The sequence below is a fragment of the Melitaea cinxia genome, chromosome 1 (assembly GCF_905220565.1).
Source record: "Melitaea cinxia chromosome 1, ilMelCinx1.1, whole genome shotgun sequence".
NCBI lineage: Eukaryota > Metazoa > Arthropoda > Insecta > Lepidoptera > Nymphalidae > Melitaea > Melitaea cinxia.
This window is the reverse complement of record NC_059394.1, coordinates 7347893-7370610: the sequence shown is the minus strand read 5'-3', so window position 1 is coordinate 7370610 and position 22718 is coordinate 7347893. Positions and strand designations below refer to the sequence as shown.

Below are 22718 nucleotides of genomic sequence, written 5' to 3'. Positions count from 1 at the left end.
TTATCTGTTAGTAGTAGTTTATGTTTCAACATGTATGACAATAAATAATAATTTTTTCGAAACATATATAAATTTTTATACTAATATTATAAAGCTGAAGAGTTTGTTAGTTTGTTTAAACGCGTTAATCTCAGAAACTGCTGGTTTAAATAGAAAAATTAATTTCGTGTTGGTTAAGTCCATTTACTGAGGAAGGCTTTAGGTTATATAACTTCACGCTACGACCAATAAGAGTCAAGTATGAGAAATGTTACGAAACTGGGATTTTTTTGAGAACTTCCTTTGCGTACGGCGCGTAAATGGTAAATTTTTGAGTACAACTATGCTTGACATAATTTGATTTCAATGAATGCCTAAAATTAGAAATCATAGTTTTAAAGTAACTCTTCAACGAAATAATGATCAGAAAAAATGATAAGGTGATTTTATTATATTAGCCAGGCAAATGAATCCTTACGAATGAAAAATACTCCAATATAAGGCAGTTAATGAACATAAACTTTGTAATATGTACGATTTTATTTTTGTGTTACCCACACATTAGGAATTCTAAACATTTTTGAATATCATATCAAAAATTGACCGCTCCGCGAACCCCGCTGGAGCGGTCAATTTTTGATATGATATTCAAAAATGTTTATAAACTTTGTATTTTATAGCGTTTAATTCGGACGCATAATTCAGAAGATAGTGTAAAATCAAATGAATCGACACCAAGTGCCTGGCAAATAGTAATTTTAAAAAAATATTTTAGTCCGTTTTCTCTTCAAATTAATGCGGGTGAAACCGCGTGCATAGCCATATCATCATATATATTAATACGCTAAGGTTAAGATGTTTGCCTCTCTTTTTAGAAAAAAGCTCATCTACACCTAAAAAATTATTATTGCTTTTGTATTTGTAAATTAATTATTAAAATTATATATACGACAGCTTTATGAATATGTCAATACTGAATTGTAAAAAACAAAAGAAACTTTCCAACATTGGTTGAACTTTTTATAACTTAACTAGCTGACCTGGCGAACTTCGTATCACCTTATTTTTTTCTGAAATATAATAATAACATAATATATCAAAATAAAATAGAGCCTATCTTTTAAGTTGGATCAAACTGCACACGGTGTGCAAATTTGACTAAAATCGGTTAAGTAGTTTAGGAGTCCATTGAGGACAAACATTGTGACACGAGATTTATATATATTAAGATATTGTTTTAATAATAACAATAATAATAATAATATACAACATAATTTACCTAGTAAAATAAGTTAATAAATATAGTTAATAAATAGGTAATATCAGAATTTTAACAATGGACCTAAAACTAAAAACCGTAAGTATATATATATATATACTTAAAAATATTATTAAAAGGAGTCCCTTTAGGCAAGGTTGCGAAGATACTGGCAGCGTTCCCCCTTGAATAGCTAGACTAATTTCTTTGTCCGAAGTAGCTCTTTGGTCTTTTGTGACGTCGAATAACCTTTTTGCTATTTCCTTAAAAAGTCTTATAGCGCTAGGACCCCACGGACCAAGGGTCTCGACACCGAATGGGACAAAATCATATTCGGAGCCTAGACCGCTTTACAAGCCGCAGCAGCTTTGTTGTTGGTTCCATGTAGATGAGAAGGCGCCAGCGTGTCTGAACAGGTTGCATCCCATACCAGCACCCGGTCCATCTTCCATGGAATCAAAGTCATACCGTCCAGTCTCTTGCCATCGTCTCTTGTAATACCAGTCGGCTCAAGTAGATTTGGCACGTTGACGGTGGCAAGGGACCGGCGTATGATATCGTTAAGTGCGGCATGTCTCGAGAAGCGGCCTGCACTTTTATGGCATGACAGACCGTGACGTCCTAGCTTGTCGACATCACTGCTACAGGGACATTTATGAGGAGCACAGACCGGAACCCCAAGCCAACAGGATGCGATTCGGAGCGTGTCAGGCTCAAGAAATGTTCCTGTATTTGACGAAGGGTACGCGTGAAGCCAGTAGCCGGCCTCATGCGTACCCACGGCCAAAATCCTAGCACGCGCCGAACCTGTTCTACAGCTTAAAATATTCTCATAAGTCAATTTGCAGTTTATGTCGTCCCAGCTCCTCTATGAATTTGGAGAAGCTGGAAAATTTTGACCTGGGCATGCAATTAAAAAAGCGTTTCTAGCTCCTTCAAACCAGCAATCTTAAAGTTTGAAGGGGATGCCCTTAAAATTTTACTTATGAGATTTGCTGAACTATGGACAGAAGATAGGGAGGCGGTAAAGCGACACTGGAAATTTTGCGAAATAACTGAACTTTTAACGTTACGTTTAAATTACAATACATCCCCCCCCCACCCTCCCAAATAATGTTAAGTTAGGTCGGCGGTCGGTCGGTCAGAATTTATTTTGAATATTCCCGAAAAGTCATTTTACCTACAAAGCTAGCGTTTGAATGTTGTACTTTAGGCTGTTTTAGTCCTCTGTACATGTTATTAGAAATTTAGGCTATTTTTCTACGTTTATAGTTAGTAGGTACGTTGCCATTATTAATATTGTAACTGTTGATATATTTTCTAATATCAAATTAATAATGTGTATACTTTCTAATTGGAGTTTTGAATTAGATTCAATGCGTTTATTGTCTGAAATGCATGCATGAAAATTGTAAGATTTTAGAAAACACTTGCTACACGTGTGGTTCAAAAAGCAAAAAAAAAGTGTGAAGACAAGCAAAATGAAGAAAAAGGAAAAGGCTAGGGAAAAAAGACGAGGAAATAATATGGCCCTCTTGTTCGTCTATCTATGACTCTGAGATGGATACGTCGGATAAAATGAGCAGTCTTTAAGCCTTTTTTTAAATGTTGATTATAATATTTCTAATAATTCTATCGCAGCCAAAGTCTTAATAACGAAAGCAGTTCCTACAAAAATTACACCGTTATTATTCGGAATTATCCATTAATTCTTTTAATATTTGATCCAATTTTTTTCGATTACAAATATTATCAAATTCAATAATAATAAGGTATATTTCTAATTCCATTTAAAAAATCTATATGAGTTTTTACTCAATGATATGATTATGAGACGTTGTTTTTAAACAAATGATACCTTTTAAAAAGATCACCAACGATCTTGAATAACGACCAAACTTTGCAAAATGGTCGAGTAAGCTTTATCTTTTACGTTGGCCATTCACTTAACAGGCAGCGATGTCCCCAATAGCTAAACGATTTGCCCTCGATGTGAGACACAAGAGTCCTCCACAGTGATTGGATGTCAGCGCGGTTGCGTCCATCACTAGCTGTCATGCGCTTAACTTGAGCACCCTCGACCAAATTTAATGAATTTATATCAGTGCACCGCACTTCTCAACGCATATTCATCGTCAATAAGCCATATTACATATGATTATGATATAAATGAAAGGAATAAATATGTTTAAATCGTTTCGTAGAAAGTATACTAATAGCTTTTCATTGCACATATTAAAAATTATTTTTTAAGAATTTTATAATGAAGTGCATATTTTTTCATCATTATCATCATCATTTTAGCCTATCACAGTCTACCGTTGGACACAGGCCTCCACAAGACCTCCACTCATGTGTTTTGCCCATAGTCACCACGTTGGGCAGGCGGGTTGGTGACCGCAGGGCTGGCTTTGTCGCACCGAAGACGCTGCTGCCCGCCTTCGGTCTGTGTATTTCAAAGTCAGCAGTTGGATGGTTATCCCGCCATCAGTCGTTTTATACACGTCAAAATAACTCGAGCAATATCATAAGTGAGGGTAGGTGACTATGTATGCTAGGTGGCGTGATCGGTGGAAGAGATTTATTACATTTTTAATTAAATTATATATGCAATAAATTGACGTTATTTGTTCATTTATATATAATCCAAGTACCTATTATTATTTTACTTAGAGAAATATGTTAATATTATGTATAATTTTTTAAGTATTGAGCTATTTGTTTACATTGGATTTTAGGTACTAAAAGTTAAAAGGTAAAAGAAGTTGGATGTTCTTGGACTCGAATATAAAAAGGTTTTCTTTAGAGTTCGTCTAGTTTATAATTTACAGAAAGCTATTGAATACATTTTAAAAGTAAAAAGAGTTAGTAGAGTTTGTTAATAAATTCATTTAATAATACGTGCTACTCTTAATTAAAACTGTAATACATTTTATTAAAAAAAAAAAAAAAAATCTTTTTATAGCAGTATAAACGGTTGATTTATATAAACATGACGTCTACATGATTCAACGAATACCTTAACTGTTATCAGTTACACCAACTATGACGTCACAACGTACACTTTATATCGAAAACAGTGTGTTCTTTACAAGTAAAACGTTGAAATACAATGCGACTTATATCGACCGTTCCTTATCATTTTTAGTCCTTTATATTCAAGACGTAGCGACCTGCTGCAGACTGTAGCCCGCTGTTGCAAAATTAAATTGTTCTCCAAGTCGGTTCCCGCTTACAGTTTCAACGTACAGTTTCAACATTTTTGTTCGAATGCTTTTATCTTGAGCTTACTCGATGTAAGCAACAATTATATAGAAAGCTATTACAGCCTGCCATTGTATACCTTTATTGTGTAAACTTAGTTTTACTTCGCTAAAAGCCTGTCTCGTTTTCCTCATTCGAATGCGTAAGGAAATGTAAGTTTTTAAAAGATAATTTTGTGCTGACGCTACACTGTTGAAAATTTATTGATAAATTACTACAGTTTCATTTCAATTTAATTTACATCACGAACGACATTTTTAATAAAACAGTATGCATGTTTCGTGGAAAAAAATTGAAACTCTAATAGCCACTTGTTAAAAAATGAATTGTAACTTTTCCCCATCAAATAACATATTTCGCAAACAAGATAGTTTTGTACTGTATAAAATTAAAATAAATAATATCTAAACACCAGCTGCCCCGACAAACTTTGTTCTGTCAAAAGTTGACAGATATTATTTTTAATTAAAAAAAAAAATACTATTAAAACTTTCCGCGGGCTTTAAGGAACATACAAAAAAAATAGCCGAATTGGTTGAGCTATGCTCGAGTTATGCGCTTAGCAACATTCATTTATATATATATATCACTCATTAAATACCTAGATTAGATTTGATTTGATGATATTTATATATGCAATGTTTTGTAGGTATATTACTACGAGTATAGATTGTTTATAAGTATTTGTAAGTATCTAAGTCAACTGTACAAGGAAATCCTACCTGACTGCGAAATAATAATCCATTTTAATTTGAGTAAGTAGCAAAAATCCCGCCTCTGCGTACTTGTCTTCGTTTTGTATTTTATTTTTCTTATTATACATTGTAAATGTAATGTATGGGCAGCAGCGTCTTCGGTGCGACAAAGCCAATACTGCGGTCACCAACCCGCCTGCCCAGCGTGGTGACTATGGGCAAAACACACGAGTTCACATTATTTCTGGCGTAGACTTGTGGAGGCTTATGTCCATCAGTGGACTGTATAGGCTGTAATGATTGTAAATGTAATGTAACAGTACCGATTAATTATTTCTAATATATTGTTATTTTGAGATAGAGAACAGCAGGAAATATCGTTCCCAAATTCTGAGTAGTCCGTCTGGGAAGTACCTCAACCTTAAAGAAGATCACAGCTACACACACACACACACACACACACACAGACGCAAACGCGCACGTGCACGCACACGCATATGCACACGCACACGCACACAAGCACACACACGCACACACACGCACACGCACACGCACACGCTAACGCTCACGCGCACGCACACGCACACACACACGCATACGCACACACACACGCTACATACTGCTCTCAAGTAGTATTATGTTACTGTGTTGAGTAAGGTGACCAGAGCTCTTGGGAAGGGTCAGGGGTGGTGTCGGTAACGCGTTTTCGATATTGTTTATGTTGCAGGTGTCGATAGGCTACGGCAACCGCTTACCATCAGGTGGGGCTGTACGCTTGTTTGATGCCCTTGTCGTATAAAAAATAACTAATTAATGTGAATTAAACGGTGGTTAACCTAATAAATAAATAGTGACATTGTTAAAAATTTCATCTATCTGTCCTTCTATGGACTTATACTACGCTTCAGCCTGTAATATCCCACTAGTGGGCATAGGCCTCTTTCCCCATGTAGGAGAAGGATCAGAGCTTAATCCATCACGCTGCTTCAATGCGGGTTGGTCGATATATTCCCTACTAAGTAACAATCGCTATCATGTGTACTTATACTACGCTTCAGCCTGTAATATACCACGGCTGGGCATAGGCCTCTTTCCCCATGTTGGAGAAGGATCAGAGCTTAATCCAACACGCTGCCTCAATGCGGGTTGGTGGATATATTCCCTACTAAGTAACGATCGCTATTAGGTGTACATGATATCAACCGGGACTGATGGTTTAACGTGGTCTCCGAGGCACGGTGGAGAGACTCATTAAGGACTTCACAAACACGCAGACCATGGCAAACATTTGTATGGCAAATACAAATGTTTGTCATGTGCGGGGATCGAACTCACAACTGCCACCGGACTTATACTAATAACGGTCAATTCTTTTCAGATGTTTGCTCACTGAAGCAGTTCCAGTGCGCGAACGGGAAGTGCATACCGATAACTTGGGTATGCGAAGGAGAAAACGACTGTGGCGACAACTCGGATGAAAATATCGAGGAATGTAAAGGTAAGTCTTTTATAACAACGTGAAAAAGTCGGTTCAATTTCTTTAAAAATTTCATTCTTTTTGCCGTTTATACCGTACCAAAGAAAATGAAGAAAAGAATATTAAGTTTTGAAGATATAACTCTAATATTTTTAAATAGAAAATATTATTCTTACAAATATTGCAGCCGATATACTTTTATTGGTGATCATTAGAAAAGTTGTGTATATGTGTATAGTGTTAATTAGTTTTCGCTTCCACTATCGTTTCACGGAAGCTAGAAGAATACCGCAAAGCGACGTGCAACCTCGTTAGACTTTAAAAGTCTGCAGTGGTTTAAATAAATTGTTTTAAACGGAATGTGGAATGCGTTTATTGCATTAAAAAAGAAATATACAACATATTATTGTATATATACTGCATGAAAATAGGAAAACAGTCTTATTACTATTATAATAGAAATAACGCTATAATAGATTAAGCTCTAAATATGGCCTATCTGGGCGAGATCCTATATGATGAGTTAGGCTTTAATCCGTCGCTACACATTTTCTGAATTGTATACTTACATGATTTGAAAGGGACTCTAAGACAGCACATTGTAAGACAGCACATTGTAATTCAGTAATGTTCGCTCAGGTTAGAAGCGAAGTTCTCTTGTATCAACTCTATGTTAATATCGTGTTCTATTCTAATTATAAAAAATGTTATTATTTTTATTAATAAAATGGATACCTAAATTACATCTATCTGGATTAATACTTTTGCTTCATGTGCGGCATTCAAATTGTAAATTAATTGCCCTTTTGGTTGAAGGTACGTGGAGGCATTTAGTAATTTTCGACCTTATCGATTAGTTATTATTTACATAAATACTATACGAAATATCATATTAAGAGTTCTTTAAAATAACACTAACTTCTACTGATTCTGCAGTCACAATTTCAATATAAAGCTAATTAAAATATGAATTTTCTTTTGGTAATGGCAATATTTATAACTGAAAATAAATATTCTGTTTTTGAAAACATCTCTTTCATATCGTTCGTTCATAATAAGCACTTGGGGTCACTCAAGTTCATGCCCTTCTGCATTTCATTGAGGGTTCTCTAGCGAAATGTTGAGCGAGCCTCATTTTCATGGCCGAGCTTTATTTCAAATCGTTCTCAACCTACTTCGTTTCAGAACGTCGGACGTTTTAAAAATATTTTTCAAATCATTTAATTTTAGGTAGTGACAAGAGTTTTATGACTTTAAATTACTTATTTTTTGTCGGATTGGATACTAATTAAAATATGAAGTGGTTTTTAACCGTTTCAAACTGAAGGTTTACATAATGAAAAAAACAAAAATAAATAACCAAAAACTTTCATGAGATTAGCATAATCCTAACTTGGGAAATTATCGGGTTTTCTACAAATTTTTTACCTATTTCTAAGGAAGAAAATGGAATTCCTTTCAAATTTAATACTGGCGAAAAAAGTAAACTAAGTAAGCGACCTAGATGTTCTTTTCCAAGACCCAACCTATTTCAAATATGCGCCCATAACTAGCTTCATCAAATTGATTCAGCGACATTCGTTTCGCTTTAGTAGTATTATTATTGATACATGAAATTTCAAATGTACACTATTTAGTTTTCTATAATATCATACTTGTCATTATTGAATAATAGACAGCTCATTTTGCGTCTTGATTTCGTAATAGTCACTCAAAACCTGTCTCTTTAAGACTTAAATTGATAACTTCTTAAATAAAATGCTTAAAATATTCCAGAGACATCTCGGTCGCTTACAAAGGGACATTGGCGGCCTATTAATATTTATTGAAGGGAAATAACCTTGCCGATGTGGCATTCCTAATTTTAAGTAATTGGCTTTTCATCGGAATATCAAAAGAGCTCGTTTCGGGACTCTAATTCTTTATTTGTCTTCAAAGAAATAAATATGATTGAAAGACAAATTTTGTTCAAATTTGTTTTACGTAGTATTTGTATTTATAATGCAAATGGTTGTCAAATATACATATGAGATTGTATTTACAAAATTGATTTTCATTGAAGTTTATCTAATGATTAAATATTTATCGATACAGATGAGTTATTATTTTTTGGTTGATTAGTAACTTAAGTCACGAAAAAAGCGATTTCAGTCGATCGAGACACTAAAGAAATCTGATTAAGATCGAAGCGATTAAAATACGCAATACAATTAATTAAATTGTTTGGACATTTTCAATCTTGATTGTACTTGTGAAAAATACATAATCATTATTTCATACCGAAAGTATGAGTAGATAATCTGTATTAATATATTATTCATATGATTTATTGAAAAGATATAAATATTAAATAAAATGTATGTAATAAATATTCTGTTAATTTTATCGAACGTAAAATGTGTAATTTTATTACGAGAAATACATTTGTTTTTTGGTTTGATAAAAACAACCGTTTTCAATATTGTCTATCGAAATTTTATTAGTAACTTTCCAATGTAATTTAATGACAAGTATCGAAGTAATATTATTATCTTATGTTATTAAATTCACGTTATTACTATTTTTGTTATTCTTAGCGTCTAAAATAATAATATTATATTTATTCTATTGTGTATTAAATTTTAATTACTCCTTTGATATATCATTCATATTGTGACGTTTGTGGTTTGTTTAAACTTGATTTTATTTTCCTAGATGAAGTATTTTTCGATGTATAAAATTTAATATACAAAGATCAAAGTATTCTACAAAACATTTTAAGTAACTTAATCATTTCGTATATTAATGTAGACGCTCTAATTTTATGTGAAATCTTTTCTATATCTGACAGTTTCTTGTTTGAAAATGCAGGGTGTGCCTTGAGCACTTATTTATTTGGCTTCCTTTATTGATGAGAGATGACTCGGTGCGACTGGTTGGCGCCTGCATCTTCATATTACGCATGCGTTCCTCTTTTAATAAATTTGTTTTGACTTCAATTGATATCTTAGTTCAAACTAAATACGCTTTTAAATTATTTCTGTGCTTTAAACATCTTGCACGTGGTTATATATATATTTTTAGGGGTCCGTACCCAAATGGTGAAAACAAGAAACATTTAGACTTTGTGTCCAATCATTGTCTACAATCCCGGACCGTTATTTTGAATCAGTGCTTTCACGCTCCAGGATTCGAAGACGAGTTTTAGGAATACGATTATATCACTATTGGTATTTCAATATAGTATTTTCCTCATTCGTAAATATTATCCTAAATATTATCAATTACTATGCAAGCAAAATCGCGGGCTGCTAGTGATCAAATATAAATATGAAATTTATCCCTTATCCTATACCAATTAATATAGTTTCAAATATAATTTTTAATAAGATTCCAATTGTGCAAATAACATTCCAACTGAGTGGATTTGTAGTAGTTGGGGCCAGTGCCCAGTGCCGAGGTGGTTAGGGAAAACTGAGTACCCGAATGCTGGTTAATAAGTGGACTGTATTTTCAGTGTATTTAGTATATTACAATAAAAATATAAAAAAGGTACAAATACTAATAGACGGTTTGGCGCCGTGGGTAAAAGAATAGTAGTAAGCCCGGGCTCCGCGTGCCAGGCTAGGTAGGCTAGTCGGTCGTTCACGCGTAAACGTCAGGCGCGATCGTGCTCCAACAAACTCCCCGCGTTAAAGAGTCGTCTTCAATATTTTGAGTCTGCAGGGGAAATATCATGTTTGATGGCTTGTCTGATTACGCCCTTCCTGGTCCGAATGTCTGCCACCATTGCAACTTCATCTTCGCCTGGAAGCACTCGAAGAACTCGCCCCAGCAACCACATAAATGGTTGACTGGGCTGCTAAAGTTTGACCATATTACTCTGCAAGATGCATCAGGAGCTTTATATTTATTGTCACCGTAATCTTCACTTTCTGAAGTTTTACTCTTTTTTAACCTTTATCGTCCATTCGTAACATACAGAGCGCTTTACATTCCGGATACAAACCCTTGCCTAGCGATGAATCTTCGGTCTAATAATTTTGAAATGCTCGATATTCCTTCACTCGTTCACTCTGTCACTCATTATTAATATAATCAATTAATCAAACCAGTAACTTGCTCGGGAATCGAGAGTCCCTTCTGTCACTCTCGTTAAATCATTTAAGCCATAGAAGACTTTATCTAGTGGCATTAGGCAATCTAAATTGGTTAGCATTCTTAAAAATCGACTCAAACAATATTCTTTGTTCTTCTATTTATCTCTATTTTGTTACTACATACTATTAAAGAAAATCCTAAAAGTAATTAATAATCCCATTAATTAATTTAATATACAGGGTGTCCCAAAAAGTAGTGATAAGCGGAATTCCAGAGATAGGGCACCCCTTGGGGTATCCGAATCACCCCTATGTATGTTCAGCGATTTTGCATAGTTTTCGAGTTATGAATTTTTTTATATGTTTTTGAGAATTTTCCACCTTAACAACTTTAAAAATTTCTAAAAAAAAAAATTGAACATTTTTTAGAATTTTTGTTTTTGTATCTAAATAGTCATGAGTTGTAGCTTCCCGCTTAAAAGATTCAGCTTCTTAACTTTGATGGAAATTGTGAAAATCTAAGTGTAAAGTGAAAATTTTACGTTTTGAGAACTATGACTTCAATTTTCAACTTAGAATTAAAAATCTAAACAGGCAATTTTATGGTTTCTAATTAAGCTTAAAAACTTTTCCAAACTCTCAGCTTTCATAATCATAAATAAAAAATTGTACTTAATGGGGCTACTTTTGCTAAAATTTGCCTTCAAAGACATCAAGGTGGAAAATTCTTAAAATTACCAATTTGAATAAAAAAAATTTTTTTTGCTCAATTTATTATTCCTTTAAGGTTAAATAGTTTTGTCGGCGCTTTAGCTGGGTCACACATATAGGATTCGTGCGGAGGAAAATGATAAATCCGTAGACTGAGTGATATGGTTCCAAAACGATGGTGCTCCATGCCACTTTGCAAGAATAGTCAGACAAAATTTAACAGAAAGATTTAGAGACAGATGGATCGGCCGTGGAGGGCCCATTGCATGGCCGCCGCGGTCCCCAGACTTGAATCCAATCGATTTCTTTCTCTGGGGATATTATAAAGAAATAGTTTACGCTAAAAACATAGCGGATAGCAACGTAGCGGAGTTAAGACGAAAATTGAGGCAGGCAGAAGAAACAATTAAAAACAACAGAATAGCATTCGTAAGAGTTAATTAGTCTGTTAACCAACCAAAAGATTGTAAGAAAACTAAGATCGAAGATTTAATAAACATTTGGAGGTTATTTAGGTTTAATTAATAAAACGAAAAGTAATCGTCTTAAAATTATTTATTATAAAAAGTTTTCAATATGTCGACCTTCGTGCTCGATACATGTTCTAACATCGTCTTAAAAAGTTTTCTTTGTGTCTTACGAATGCTATTCTGTTGTTTTTAATTGTTTCTTCTGCCTGCCTCAATTTTCGTCTTAACTCCGCTACGTTGCTATCCGCTATGTTTTTAGCGTAAACCATTTCTTTATAATATCCTCAGAGAAAGAAATCGATTGGATTCAAGTCTGGGGACCGCGGCGGCCATGCAATGGGCCCTCCACGGCCGATCCATCTGTCTCTAAATCTTTCTGTTAAATGTTGTCTGACTATTCTTGCAAAGTGGCATGGAGCACCATCGTTTTGGAACCATATCACTCAGTCTACGGATTTATCATTTTCCTCCGCACGAATCCTATACGTGTGACCCAGCTAAAGCGCCGACAAAACTATTTAACCTTAAAGGAATAATAAATTGAGCAAAAAAAAATTTTTTATTCAAATTGGTAATTTTAAGAATTTTCCACCTTGATGTCTTTGAAGGCAAATTTTAGCAAAAGTAGCCCCATTAAGTACAATTTTTTATTTATGATTATGAAAGCTGAGACTCTGGAAAAGTTTTTAAGCCTAATTAGAAACCATAAAATTGCCTGTTTAGATTTTTAATTCTAAGTTGAAAATTGAAGTCATAGTTCTCAAAACGTAAAATTTTCACTTTACACTTAGATTTTCACAATTTCCATCAAAGTTAAGAAGCTGAATCTTTTAAGCGGGAAGCTACAACTCATGACTATTTAGATACAAAAACAAAAATTCTAAAAAATGTTCAATTTTTTTTTTTAGAAATTTTTAAAGTTGTTAAGGTGGAAAATTCTCAAAAACATATAAAAAAATTCATAACTCGAAAACTATGCAAAATCGCTGAACATACATAGGGGTGATTCGGATACCCCAAGGGGTGCCCTATCTCTGGAATTCCGCTTATCACTACTTTTTGGGACACCCTGTATATTTTATTTTAATTTTAAAAATGAAATATACATTATCTTAATCTATCACCCTTCTCTATATAAAATACCCGAGTAGAAATTTTTTCGTGTTTCTTAGCAGGACCGGACCGGGCACGATCTGGACCGGATAAGGTATGTAACGCAGAAAATTTGTCTGGACCTGATGAGCTGAGACTTCCTGATCGGGTCCAGATCAATCATCTGCGTTACATACCTTGCCTGGTCCGGGTCGAGTATGCCCGGTCCGGTCATTTCAATAAACACGAATGTATATATTCTTGAAAAAATTGTTTAGTAAAAAAAGTGAATTGTATTATAAATATGTTACTTCACGTTATTATTATAATATTTATTTCCGTTTATTTTTTCCGATGTATTATTTATTTTTGTTTTAACTTTAAATAGCAACTATTTTTATTATTTTTATATTATTATTATAAATGAAATTTAACTTCTATTCATTAATTACTAATTAACTATTTCCTACTACTTACGACTGCTCCACTGTGTAGAAATGGACTCCCTGCTAGACTATCCTGATAACTGTATATATAATTTCTTTCTGGTCTGGACCAAACCTGGTCCTGATATGCGCGAATATATATATTTTATTAACTTAAATTGTATATTATATAGGTATTACTTATAAATCAAGTTACGTAAACAATTTATTTCCGAGTAAATATTTTATTAAAGTGAACAGCCTGGATTGTTCATCTCATCCACCTTGTAATTCCCTGGAGTAATCTACGGACTTGTTAAACAATTGACAAACGAAGCGAGAGTAAAGCTTAATAAGATTGGAAAAGTCGATACCTGCGATTCGTTTAAATATAAAGTGATTACTCTGGCTTATCACGACAGTATTGTTTTCGAATTGACTTACACTGAACGTATATATTTTTTTGAAAGCTTTTATTTAACTTGAAATGTATGAATGTATGTATGTATGTTTACTATAGTGTAATTTTGCCACTCAATTTGGAAGCACATAACTTTAACTGATTGAGCTCAAATTTTGGATATACGTTTAGTTTGGACGACAATCCATGGTTAGCTATGTGACGTCATTCTGAATTCAACATGGCGGAACACCCGAGATGGCGGAGTAGTTATTTTTAATACACTTTTACAATATGGGTACCAAATGAAAAGGCTTTCTAATAATAACCCGAAAAATAAAGTGGCGTCAATATTAATTCATTGGGTATTAAATTAAAGGACTTACTAAGAGTAACTCGAAAAAGACGGCAGGTTACCCTAAATGCAATATATATTCTAAAGATAGCTGTTTAAGTATTTTTAATGCACTTTTTCAATATGGGTATACAATAAAAGGGCTTTCTGCTTTTGATTTATTATCATTTAAATTCTGTTTGATTATTACAAAAACTAAAAAATGTAGTTTCGAAATGTTCGATCTGTACTAATACAATAAAGCAGTAAATAACACCCAAAAAAGGAGTAGTTTGTTGGAGCTGTTCTTTTATTATATATCGGTTCAATTTTAATATTTGAAAGCTTTTCACGGGACCTATGTGTGTATAAAACATCACTAACAACACTTAGGCATGGAGCGGTAAATATAAAAAAAAGCTTAAAACTGGACAGGTCATCTAGGTTTGTTATAAAAAATATTTTAGCGAGCATGTAAAAATACACTAACAACAACCGCTCTGGTCCGCTGGCATATATACATATATATATAGGAATTAAAAATAAGATACTTATATCGGCTGAAAATGTAAAATTACGGATGGTATAAATTTTGGTGATACCGGATCTAAGGCGAATATTCTCTTTCGGCGTAAAGTGTAATGACGGTTTTCCGCTTCGGATGAAGACTCCGTCCGTCTTGATTACGTAATGTTCATCGAACCGATTAATATCTTCGAGTTGAGCTTTGAAACTGACAGAAAGGGTCTTGTACTCAGAATAGCCAAAGGTAATTACGATACAAAATTGAATGAAGGCATAGAAGTCTTTATTGCTTGAATTTTTTTGTACTTGTATTATTTTTGTATGAGTAACTACTTTAAACATACAGTAATATATTGTTTACAATTTTTCTGTGTATAATATAAGTATAAATACTTAATAACTGATATAACACTTATTAATTCCAGCTCTTCACCAATTATTATTATAATAAAGAAATATTTAGAAATGATATTTTATATTTACGCTTTGGAACAGATAATAATATGTTCAGTTTTTACATATAGCTTAAAAATAATGTTTTTGATGAAGCATCTCAATATTTTACAAAATTTTGATACTTGCAGAAAATATATCAGTTAGGGGTTAGGTTGGGGTTTAATTAACCTGGTTGAAATTCAGTCGTGGGTAGTTACTTTCGGTCGTATCGTCAATCTTCTCAAATCTCAGTGTATAATTTTTGGCAGCAGCAGACTAAGACGCAAAATTGACCAGAATTAAATACGACAAATTTAGCTATCTAGTGTTACAATCTCTTATTGTATTAAAGTGAAAAATTTGGGTCTAATAATGGATTGTGGGATGACATGGGTAGCTTTTATCAACGAGGTCAGCAAACGTATGTATCACACTTTCCAACATCTCAAGCGTCTTCAATTCTATCTTTCTTTTTCAACCAAAATGATGCTTGCGCAATCACTCCTTCTCCCTATACTTGACTACGCTGATGTGTACTACTTGGACGCGACTTCGGAGGAACTAAACAAACTAGAGCATCTTCAAAATCTCGCTATTCGCTTTTTTTTTTGGTTTACGTAAGTATGACCACATATCAAACTTTCGTGCTCAACATTAAATGGCTCTTAATCCGCCCTCGCCGTGATATGTCGTTCTTTTCCGAATTCTCACTTCTTCCTCACGTTCTAGGCTGTCTTGCATCACTACGAAGCTCGACATACCGATAAGGAACACCAAATTCCGCTTGCAGTCTTTTTCAGTATAAGATGCATCGCTTTGGAACAAATTTCCTTATTATATCCAACTAAGTTCCTCTATCTATATTTTTAAAAAGAAGCTGAAACAACACCTCATCACTCTAAGTAAATCGTAAATAATTTTTCATTAATATTTATTATTATTGTGTATTGTATAATATGTATATTATATATGTATTTTATATAAATGTATCGGTACTTAATATTTATGTGTATATTCTTATACAAGTAGTGGTGTGTATAATCGAATATGTGTAGTATGTACAATATTGTACGATGTTATGAATATTATTTAATTAGCATTTTATTTTAAAAATGTGTATATTATTTATCTACATTACTACACTTTCTTAGCTTTGTATAACATTAGTTCTGAGTATCACAGGTTGGCTGGAGGAGATCTTTTCTAGAGATAAATCCACCGTTGCTAACTAAAGTATACAAATAACTGTACAACATATTAGTGCAATAAATAATGTAATTTTAACAACATTTCTCGGCACCGTTAAAATATTTGACTATGGTTGTATCATCGCATCTACAATAAATGGTTTTGTTTCAGGGCACGTGAGAATTTTATTGCCAATGATAAATGAACAACATGTTTTTTTTTATACCAATATGTATTTTTAATTTACTTTTATTGCTTGCTGCAATTTTAAATAACTTTTTTCTTGCCATGTACAAAGTAATGTTAATATATTTTTTGTTCGTTCAATTAAAAAAAACCGGTATTGGTAATCTATAATATATATAAAAGCGAAAGGTCACTCACTCATCACGAAATCTCCGAAACTATAACACCTATAAACTTGAAATTTGGCAAAAAGGCTCCTTATAGGACGTAGACATCCGCTAAGAACGGATTTTACGAAACTCGACCCCTAAGGGGGTGAAACGGGGGTTGCAAGTTTGTATGAAAGTCCTATGTTTTTGAAGTAAGAGACTTTAAATTTAAAATGTATGCTCTATAGATGATGAGAAGGTGTCCAAATAATATATCTTTAGAAATTAACTCCCTTTTGGGGTTGAATCGGGGGATGGTAGGTTGATTTACTCATCACGAAATCTCCGAAACTATAACACCTACAAACTTGAAATTTGGCAGGGAGGCTCCTTAAAGGGTGTGAACATCCGCTAATGAAGGGTTTTACGAAACTCGACCCCCTAAGGGAGTAAAACGGGGGTTGGAAGTTTGTATGAAAGTCCTATATTTTTGAAGTAAGGGACTTGAAATTTAGAATGTATGCTCGATACATGCTGAAAAAGTGTCCAAATAATGTATCTTTAGAAATCAACTCCCTTTTGGGGTTAAAACGGGGTATGTTAGGTTGACTTACTCATCACAAAATCTCCGAAACTATAACACCCACAATCTTGAAATTTTGGCACGTAGGCTCCGTATAGGACGTAAACATCCTCTAAGAACGGAATTTTATGAAATTCGAGCCCTAAAGGGGTAAAACGGGGGTTGAAAGTTTGTATAGTATGGTAAGGTGTCCAAATAATGTATCTTTAGAAATCAACTCCCTTTTGGGGTTAAAACGGGGATGGTAGGTTGACTCACTCATCGCGAAATCTCCGAAATTATAACCGAAATTATATAGGACGTAGACATCTGCTAAGAACATATTTTACGAAACTCGACCCCTAAGGGGGTAGGTAAAACGGGGGTTGGAAGTTTGTATGAAAGTCCTATGTTTTGGAAGTAAGAGATTTGAAATTTAAAATGTATGCTCTATAGAGGGTGAGGAGGTGCCCAAATAATGCATCGTAATCTATATATATAAAAGAGAAAGGTCACTGACTCACTCATCACGAGAACCGCTGGAGGGTCTATCCATCCAGGATGGACAAAGATGACATTTGGTAGGGAGGTAGATTATAGTTAGTAGACGTCCGCTAAGAACGGATTTTGCGATATTCTACCACTAAGGGGGTTTAATTGGGGTTGATAGTTTGTATGAAACATATACGGCAACTATAAGTTCGCCTGATAGGATATACTGCAGCCTGAAAATAAAACTAAGAATGTGGTGTATAGAGAGGTTTTATATAAACAACTATTAAATTTTGTGACACACTGATTTCAACGCGAGCGAAGCCGCGGGCACAGCTAGTAACATTCTATAAGTGTTAAGAAACACAAAATCTTTACATCTTTAAATTAGAGTTTCTGAATACAACCAATATAAATTCAACAATTTGGCTAGACAAAATCAATTTCAAATATCGAAGTGGATAAATCTTTAATTTAAAACAACACCTAAATTCGTTTGTCAATTGTTATAACTTTGATTTAACTACACAAAGACCCCCTAATGCGATTAGTTTTATTAAAATCCTGCGTAGAATAATATTACATCTCTCGGCGTGCTTGGGAATAGTAAAATACTTCTCTGCTCGGTAAATACAGTTGCTGAATTTACACGAGAGATTTTATATCACATACGTATGTTTAATATAATAGTAGCCATGCTGCTGACTACAAAGAGCAAACTTACTATTATTACGAGTAATACTACAATGTTATAAGTTCTTGATTATAGAAGGACTTTGACCATTACATTATTGACCATTTTATTACGTTTCGTCACTCATGGCCATGATAAAACACGGCTTATAGGAAAAATTCTTTAAAAGAAAGAGAATCTGGAAAATATCTTTACGCTTCAGCCTGTAATATCCCACTACTGGGCATAGGCCTCTTTCCTCATGGGGAAGGATAAGAGCTTAATCCACCATGCTGCTCCAATGCGGGTTGGCGGATATATTCCCTAGTAAGAGTAACGATCGCTATCAGGCGTTGATGATAACAACCGGGACCGACGGCTTTACGTGCTCTCCAAGTCACGGTGGGGAGACCCACAAGGACTGCACTAACACCCAGACCACGGCAAACACCTGTATGGCCAATGTTTGTCATGTGTGGGGATCGAACTCGCAACCGCCAGCGCAAGGCGCAATCTATAGCTGTGACCGTTGTGCCAAAGCGGCGTTATACGCGTTAATAAAGATTATAGAGCGCTAATTATATATGTTATCAAAATTATAGAGCGAGATTGTCATTCAACATATTAGCGATATTCAGATGCTCTCTTGATTTGTAGGCTGCAATGCGCTTGTTGCGCTTCTCCCGTAGAGGTGCAGTTTTTGTTGAGGAGCAGCGCAATGTTGGCTTCATGCCCTTGCTGATGATGAAGCTGTCGTTCAACATGTTAGCGATGCCCAAATGATCTCTGGTAATTTTGGCTTTGATGCGCTTGCTAGGACGGAAGGCCTAGACGTCGGTGTTCTGACGTCTCAGTACATATTAGCGGACTACCAGGCTTCTTCGTCTTCACTAGCCGAAGAGAAGATTCACTCTTCAGTTATGATGGTAGCTCAGTATCGTCACCACTGTGGTGGAGATGTAAGAATAATAAGTATAGGCAGTATACCCAATAAAGTTGCGTGTTCAAATCACGTCGCCCGCCACCAATTTAGCGAATGAGCTATTTAACGAATTAAGTAATAATAAAATATTTGATATCTCCACTGACATTTGTTAAAGATAAATAGATAATATAATAAAAATAGGTAAAAAAACTTTTTAAGTTAAACGGTTTTATGTTAAACATTGCAATGTTTAAGATAAATGTACTAAAAACCAAAAAATAATAAAATAGATACAGTCGTGGGAATTATAAACATATGCATAGACTAGACTAAAATAAAACCGTGGGGCACGTCAATTGTCTACAATCGTTGATTAAAATGTTTGTTTTGTAATGTTACACTATAATTAGACAGTTGTTAAACCGACAACGATGGTCGTGTGATAAGTAGGGCTAGAATGTGGAAACAAGCTAGCAAGCTCGATTATAAGCGAGTTTTAGGATTTCATAGTGGTGAGCGAGTAGTACTTTTATCATATGTTTTGTCGATTAAAGACAAACTACGAGCAGTGAAACGATTCCTCGCCAGCCAGCAGTGTGAATGTCCAACGATAAACTAGTTGAAACATCTCTTTTATTTACATGGAGTGTATAACTATTGGAATTTCCATGAGCAAGAAAATAGTAAGTAATTTCCTCACCGTCTGCGGGCCAACTGCCTATTTTAACGACGAATTAAACGATTCTTCTATCGCACATTAAGTCGATAATTTGTAGACAATTGACGTGCCCCACGGTTTTATTTTAGTCTAGTCTATGCATATGTTTATAATTCCCACGACTGTATCTATTTTATTATTTTTTGGTTTTTAGTACATTTATCTTAAACATTGCAATGTTTAACATAAAACCGTTTAACTTAAAAAGTTTTTTTACCTATTTTTATTTTCTAGTTTTTAGTTTTTATTTCGCATTCTGTTTAATTCATTTAGTGCTTCATTATTGCAAGGCCCATCTTAAATATTGAGGTTGTATAGTGCACTGTATTCTTCTTGTCAAGCCCTTTTATTTGATACCCATATTGGTGGGATTGATAAAAAATTGTTATCAGACATTTGGTAGCGGTGGCCAGCTTAGATTTCAATTTTGCATAGTAAATTGTATTCTACTTGTTGAGACCTTTCATTTGATACCCATGTTGATGGGATTGATAAAACCTAAGTTATCCGCCATTTTGTAGAGGCCGCCATCTTGGATTTTAATTTTATATAGTACATTGATTATACTGGTTGAGCACTTTCATTTGATACCCATATTGATGGGATCGATAAAACCTACATTAGCCGCCATTTTGTAGCGGCCGCCATCTTGTATTTCAATTTTTTATAGTATATTGTATTCTGCTTGTTGAGCCCTTTCATTTGATACCCATATTGATGGGATTGATAAAACCTACGTTATCCGCCATTTTGTAGCGGCCGCCATCTTGGATTTCAATTTTTTATAGTATATTGTATTCTGCTTGTTGAGCCCTTTCATTTGATACTCATATTGATGGGATTAATAAAACATAAATTATCCGCCATTTTGTAACGGCGGCCATCTTGAATTTATAATGATAATGAATAAACATAATTGTATTGTCACCAAAATCCAAAGTGTATACAAAATTTCAGATTAATCGGTTGACAGGAAGAGGGTGAAATTTGAATTACTAAATTTGACCCAAGAATAAATAATAAATAAAAAATAAAACAAACGGGGTGAGCTAAATAAAACCGTTTAAAAAATGTACACGTGGCAAAATATATAATAGAATTAATTAGTTTTAAAACATAAATTATCAAGAAGAATTCAAATTACAAATTCTTGTCAACTATCAAAAAATATTTTTATAAAAAATATAAAACAAAAAGAATACTAACTTTTATATGTTTTAACTCTTATATGTGTGTGGATACGCCACAGAGTAATCTCCGATCACGCGTACTTACTAGACTATTTTTTCGGCTACTTACGTTGTCGTACGTTACGTTACTTGTCGATGTAATTGAAGTCGTTTTATTTTTTTCGTTTGCGAGCAAACACAATTATTCAATATAAATACCAAGGTCACTGTACTACAGACTCAAGTCACGTGCGCGAACGACCTTTATGAAGATAAATCTTGCGTATTTCTAGGTAAGTTGATGAGTAACGGTCGAACATAATATACGGCCGTATTGACGAGCTTCCAGAATTTCTCTCAGGTTTTGTGGTTCGTACAATTGCTAACTGGGAAATCTAAAATTACCCTCTTGGGTATTATCTACTTGAGATAAATTGGTTCTGATATTAAAGATGTTAAATTTATTAGCGGTCCTGACTGTGCTGGATTTATGTACATATTAAATTGATGGCTACTTCGAGAGAATTAGCAACCAACATTGGTTAGGGTCTAAATGTCATTCCATTAAAATTTATGGGTTATCTATATATATATTCATAATGTTATTAGATATATGAAGTAGAAATTTGACACGAAGGTAGATTATGGTTATGGGACATCAAAGGATTTTCGGAAACATTCTCCGCTGGGGTGTAAAGAATAAAGATGGGTTATAATTAGTATGGAATTGTAATTTCTAGGTATAGAAAAATTGAAGAAATATGGTGATTAGTATATTAATAATAATTTAAAATTAACCATTTCAACATAATATTTTACAAGTAGGTTTCTGTTTGATAGAGGATTAACGGGTGAACCGAATCATTATTAATATGTACTGCTGAACTACTAGTGAAACTGCCGATAACATTTAGTTCTTAACATTATTTATATAACTAGCTGGGCCCCACGGTTTCAGCCCGCGTTGATTAGAGGAAAAAATACCCTGAAATTGAACAAATAATTTCCTAAACTTCAATCATGTTGACGTTATTTCAAAATTAAAGCTGTCATAATATATAATTTTAATAATTAATTAATTTACAAAAACTAAAGACAATTTTTTTTTGTTGTATGCCGGTAGAGCATGCAATTATCTATAAAATCGTAATCGTATTAATAATAATATTAAATATACTTGCGACCCGTCCCGGCTTCGCACAGATATGCTGATACTAACTATACCACAGAATGTCTTTATTTCAAGTGTGAGCTAGCTTATAGAATGGTTATTAACAACATTCAAATATGCGTCGTTAGATTACACGTTGTTACAAAATGCGTTGAAGAAATAAAGGTTCACTGCTCGTTCCCCGTAGGTGATAGCGTCATAATATGTAGCCTATATGTTGACCCGACTTCTTAATAATATTCGTGCCAAATTTGAAGTAAATCCATGCAGTACTTTTTGAGTTTATTCCGGACATACACACAGACAAACAGAAAAACAGACAAACAGACAAAAATTCTAAA

The 22718-nt window shown here is 33.9% G+C and overlaps 1 protein-coding gene across 1 annotated transcript in view; it reads left to right on the top strand.

Moving 5' to 3' along the window:
- LOC123656003 (very low-density lipoprotein receptor) overlaps positions 1 to 22718 on the top strand; it is a 224811-nt gene that overhangs the window by 31586 nt on the left and 170507 nt on the right. The window contains exon 2 of the mRNA XM_045591729.1: positions 6575 to 6694. Within this exon, the coding sequence (XP_045447685.1) occupies positions 6575 to 6694 (120 nt within the window). The remainder of the gene's footprint in view (positions 1 to 6574; positions 6695 to 22718) is intronic.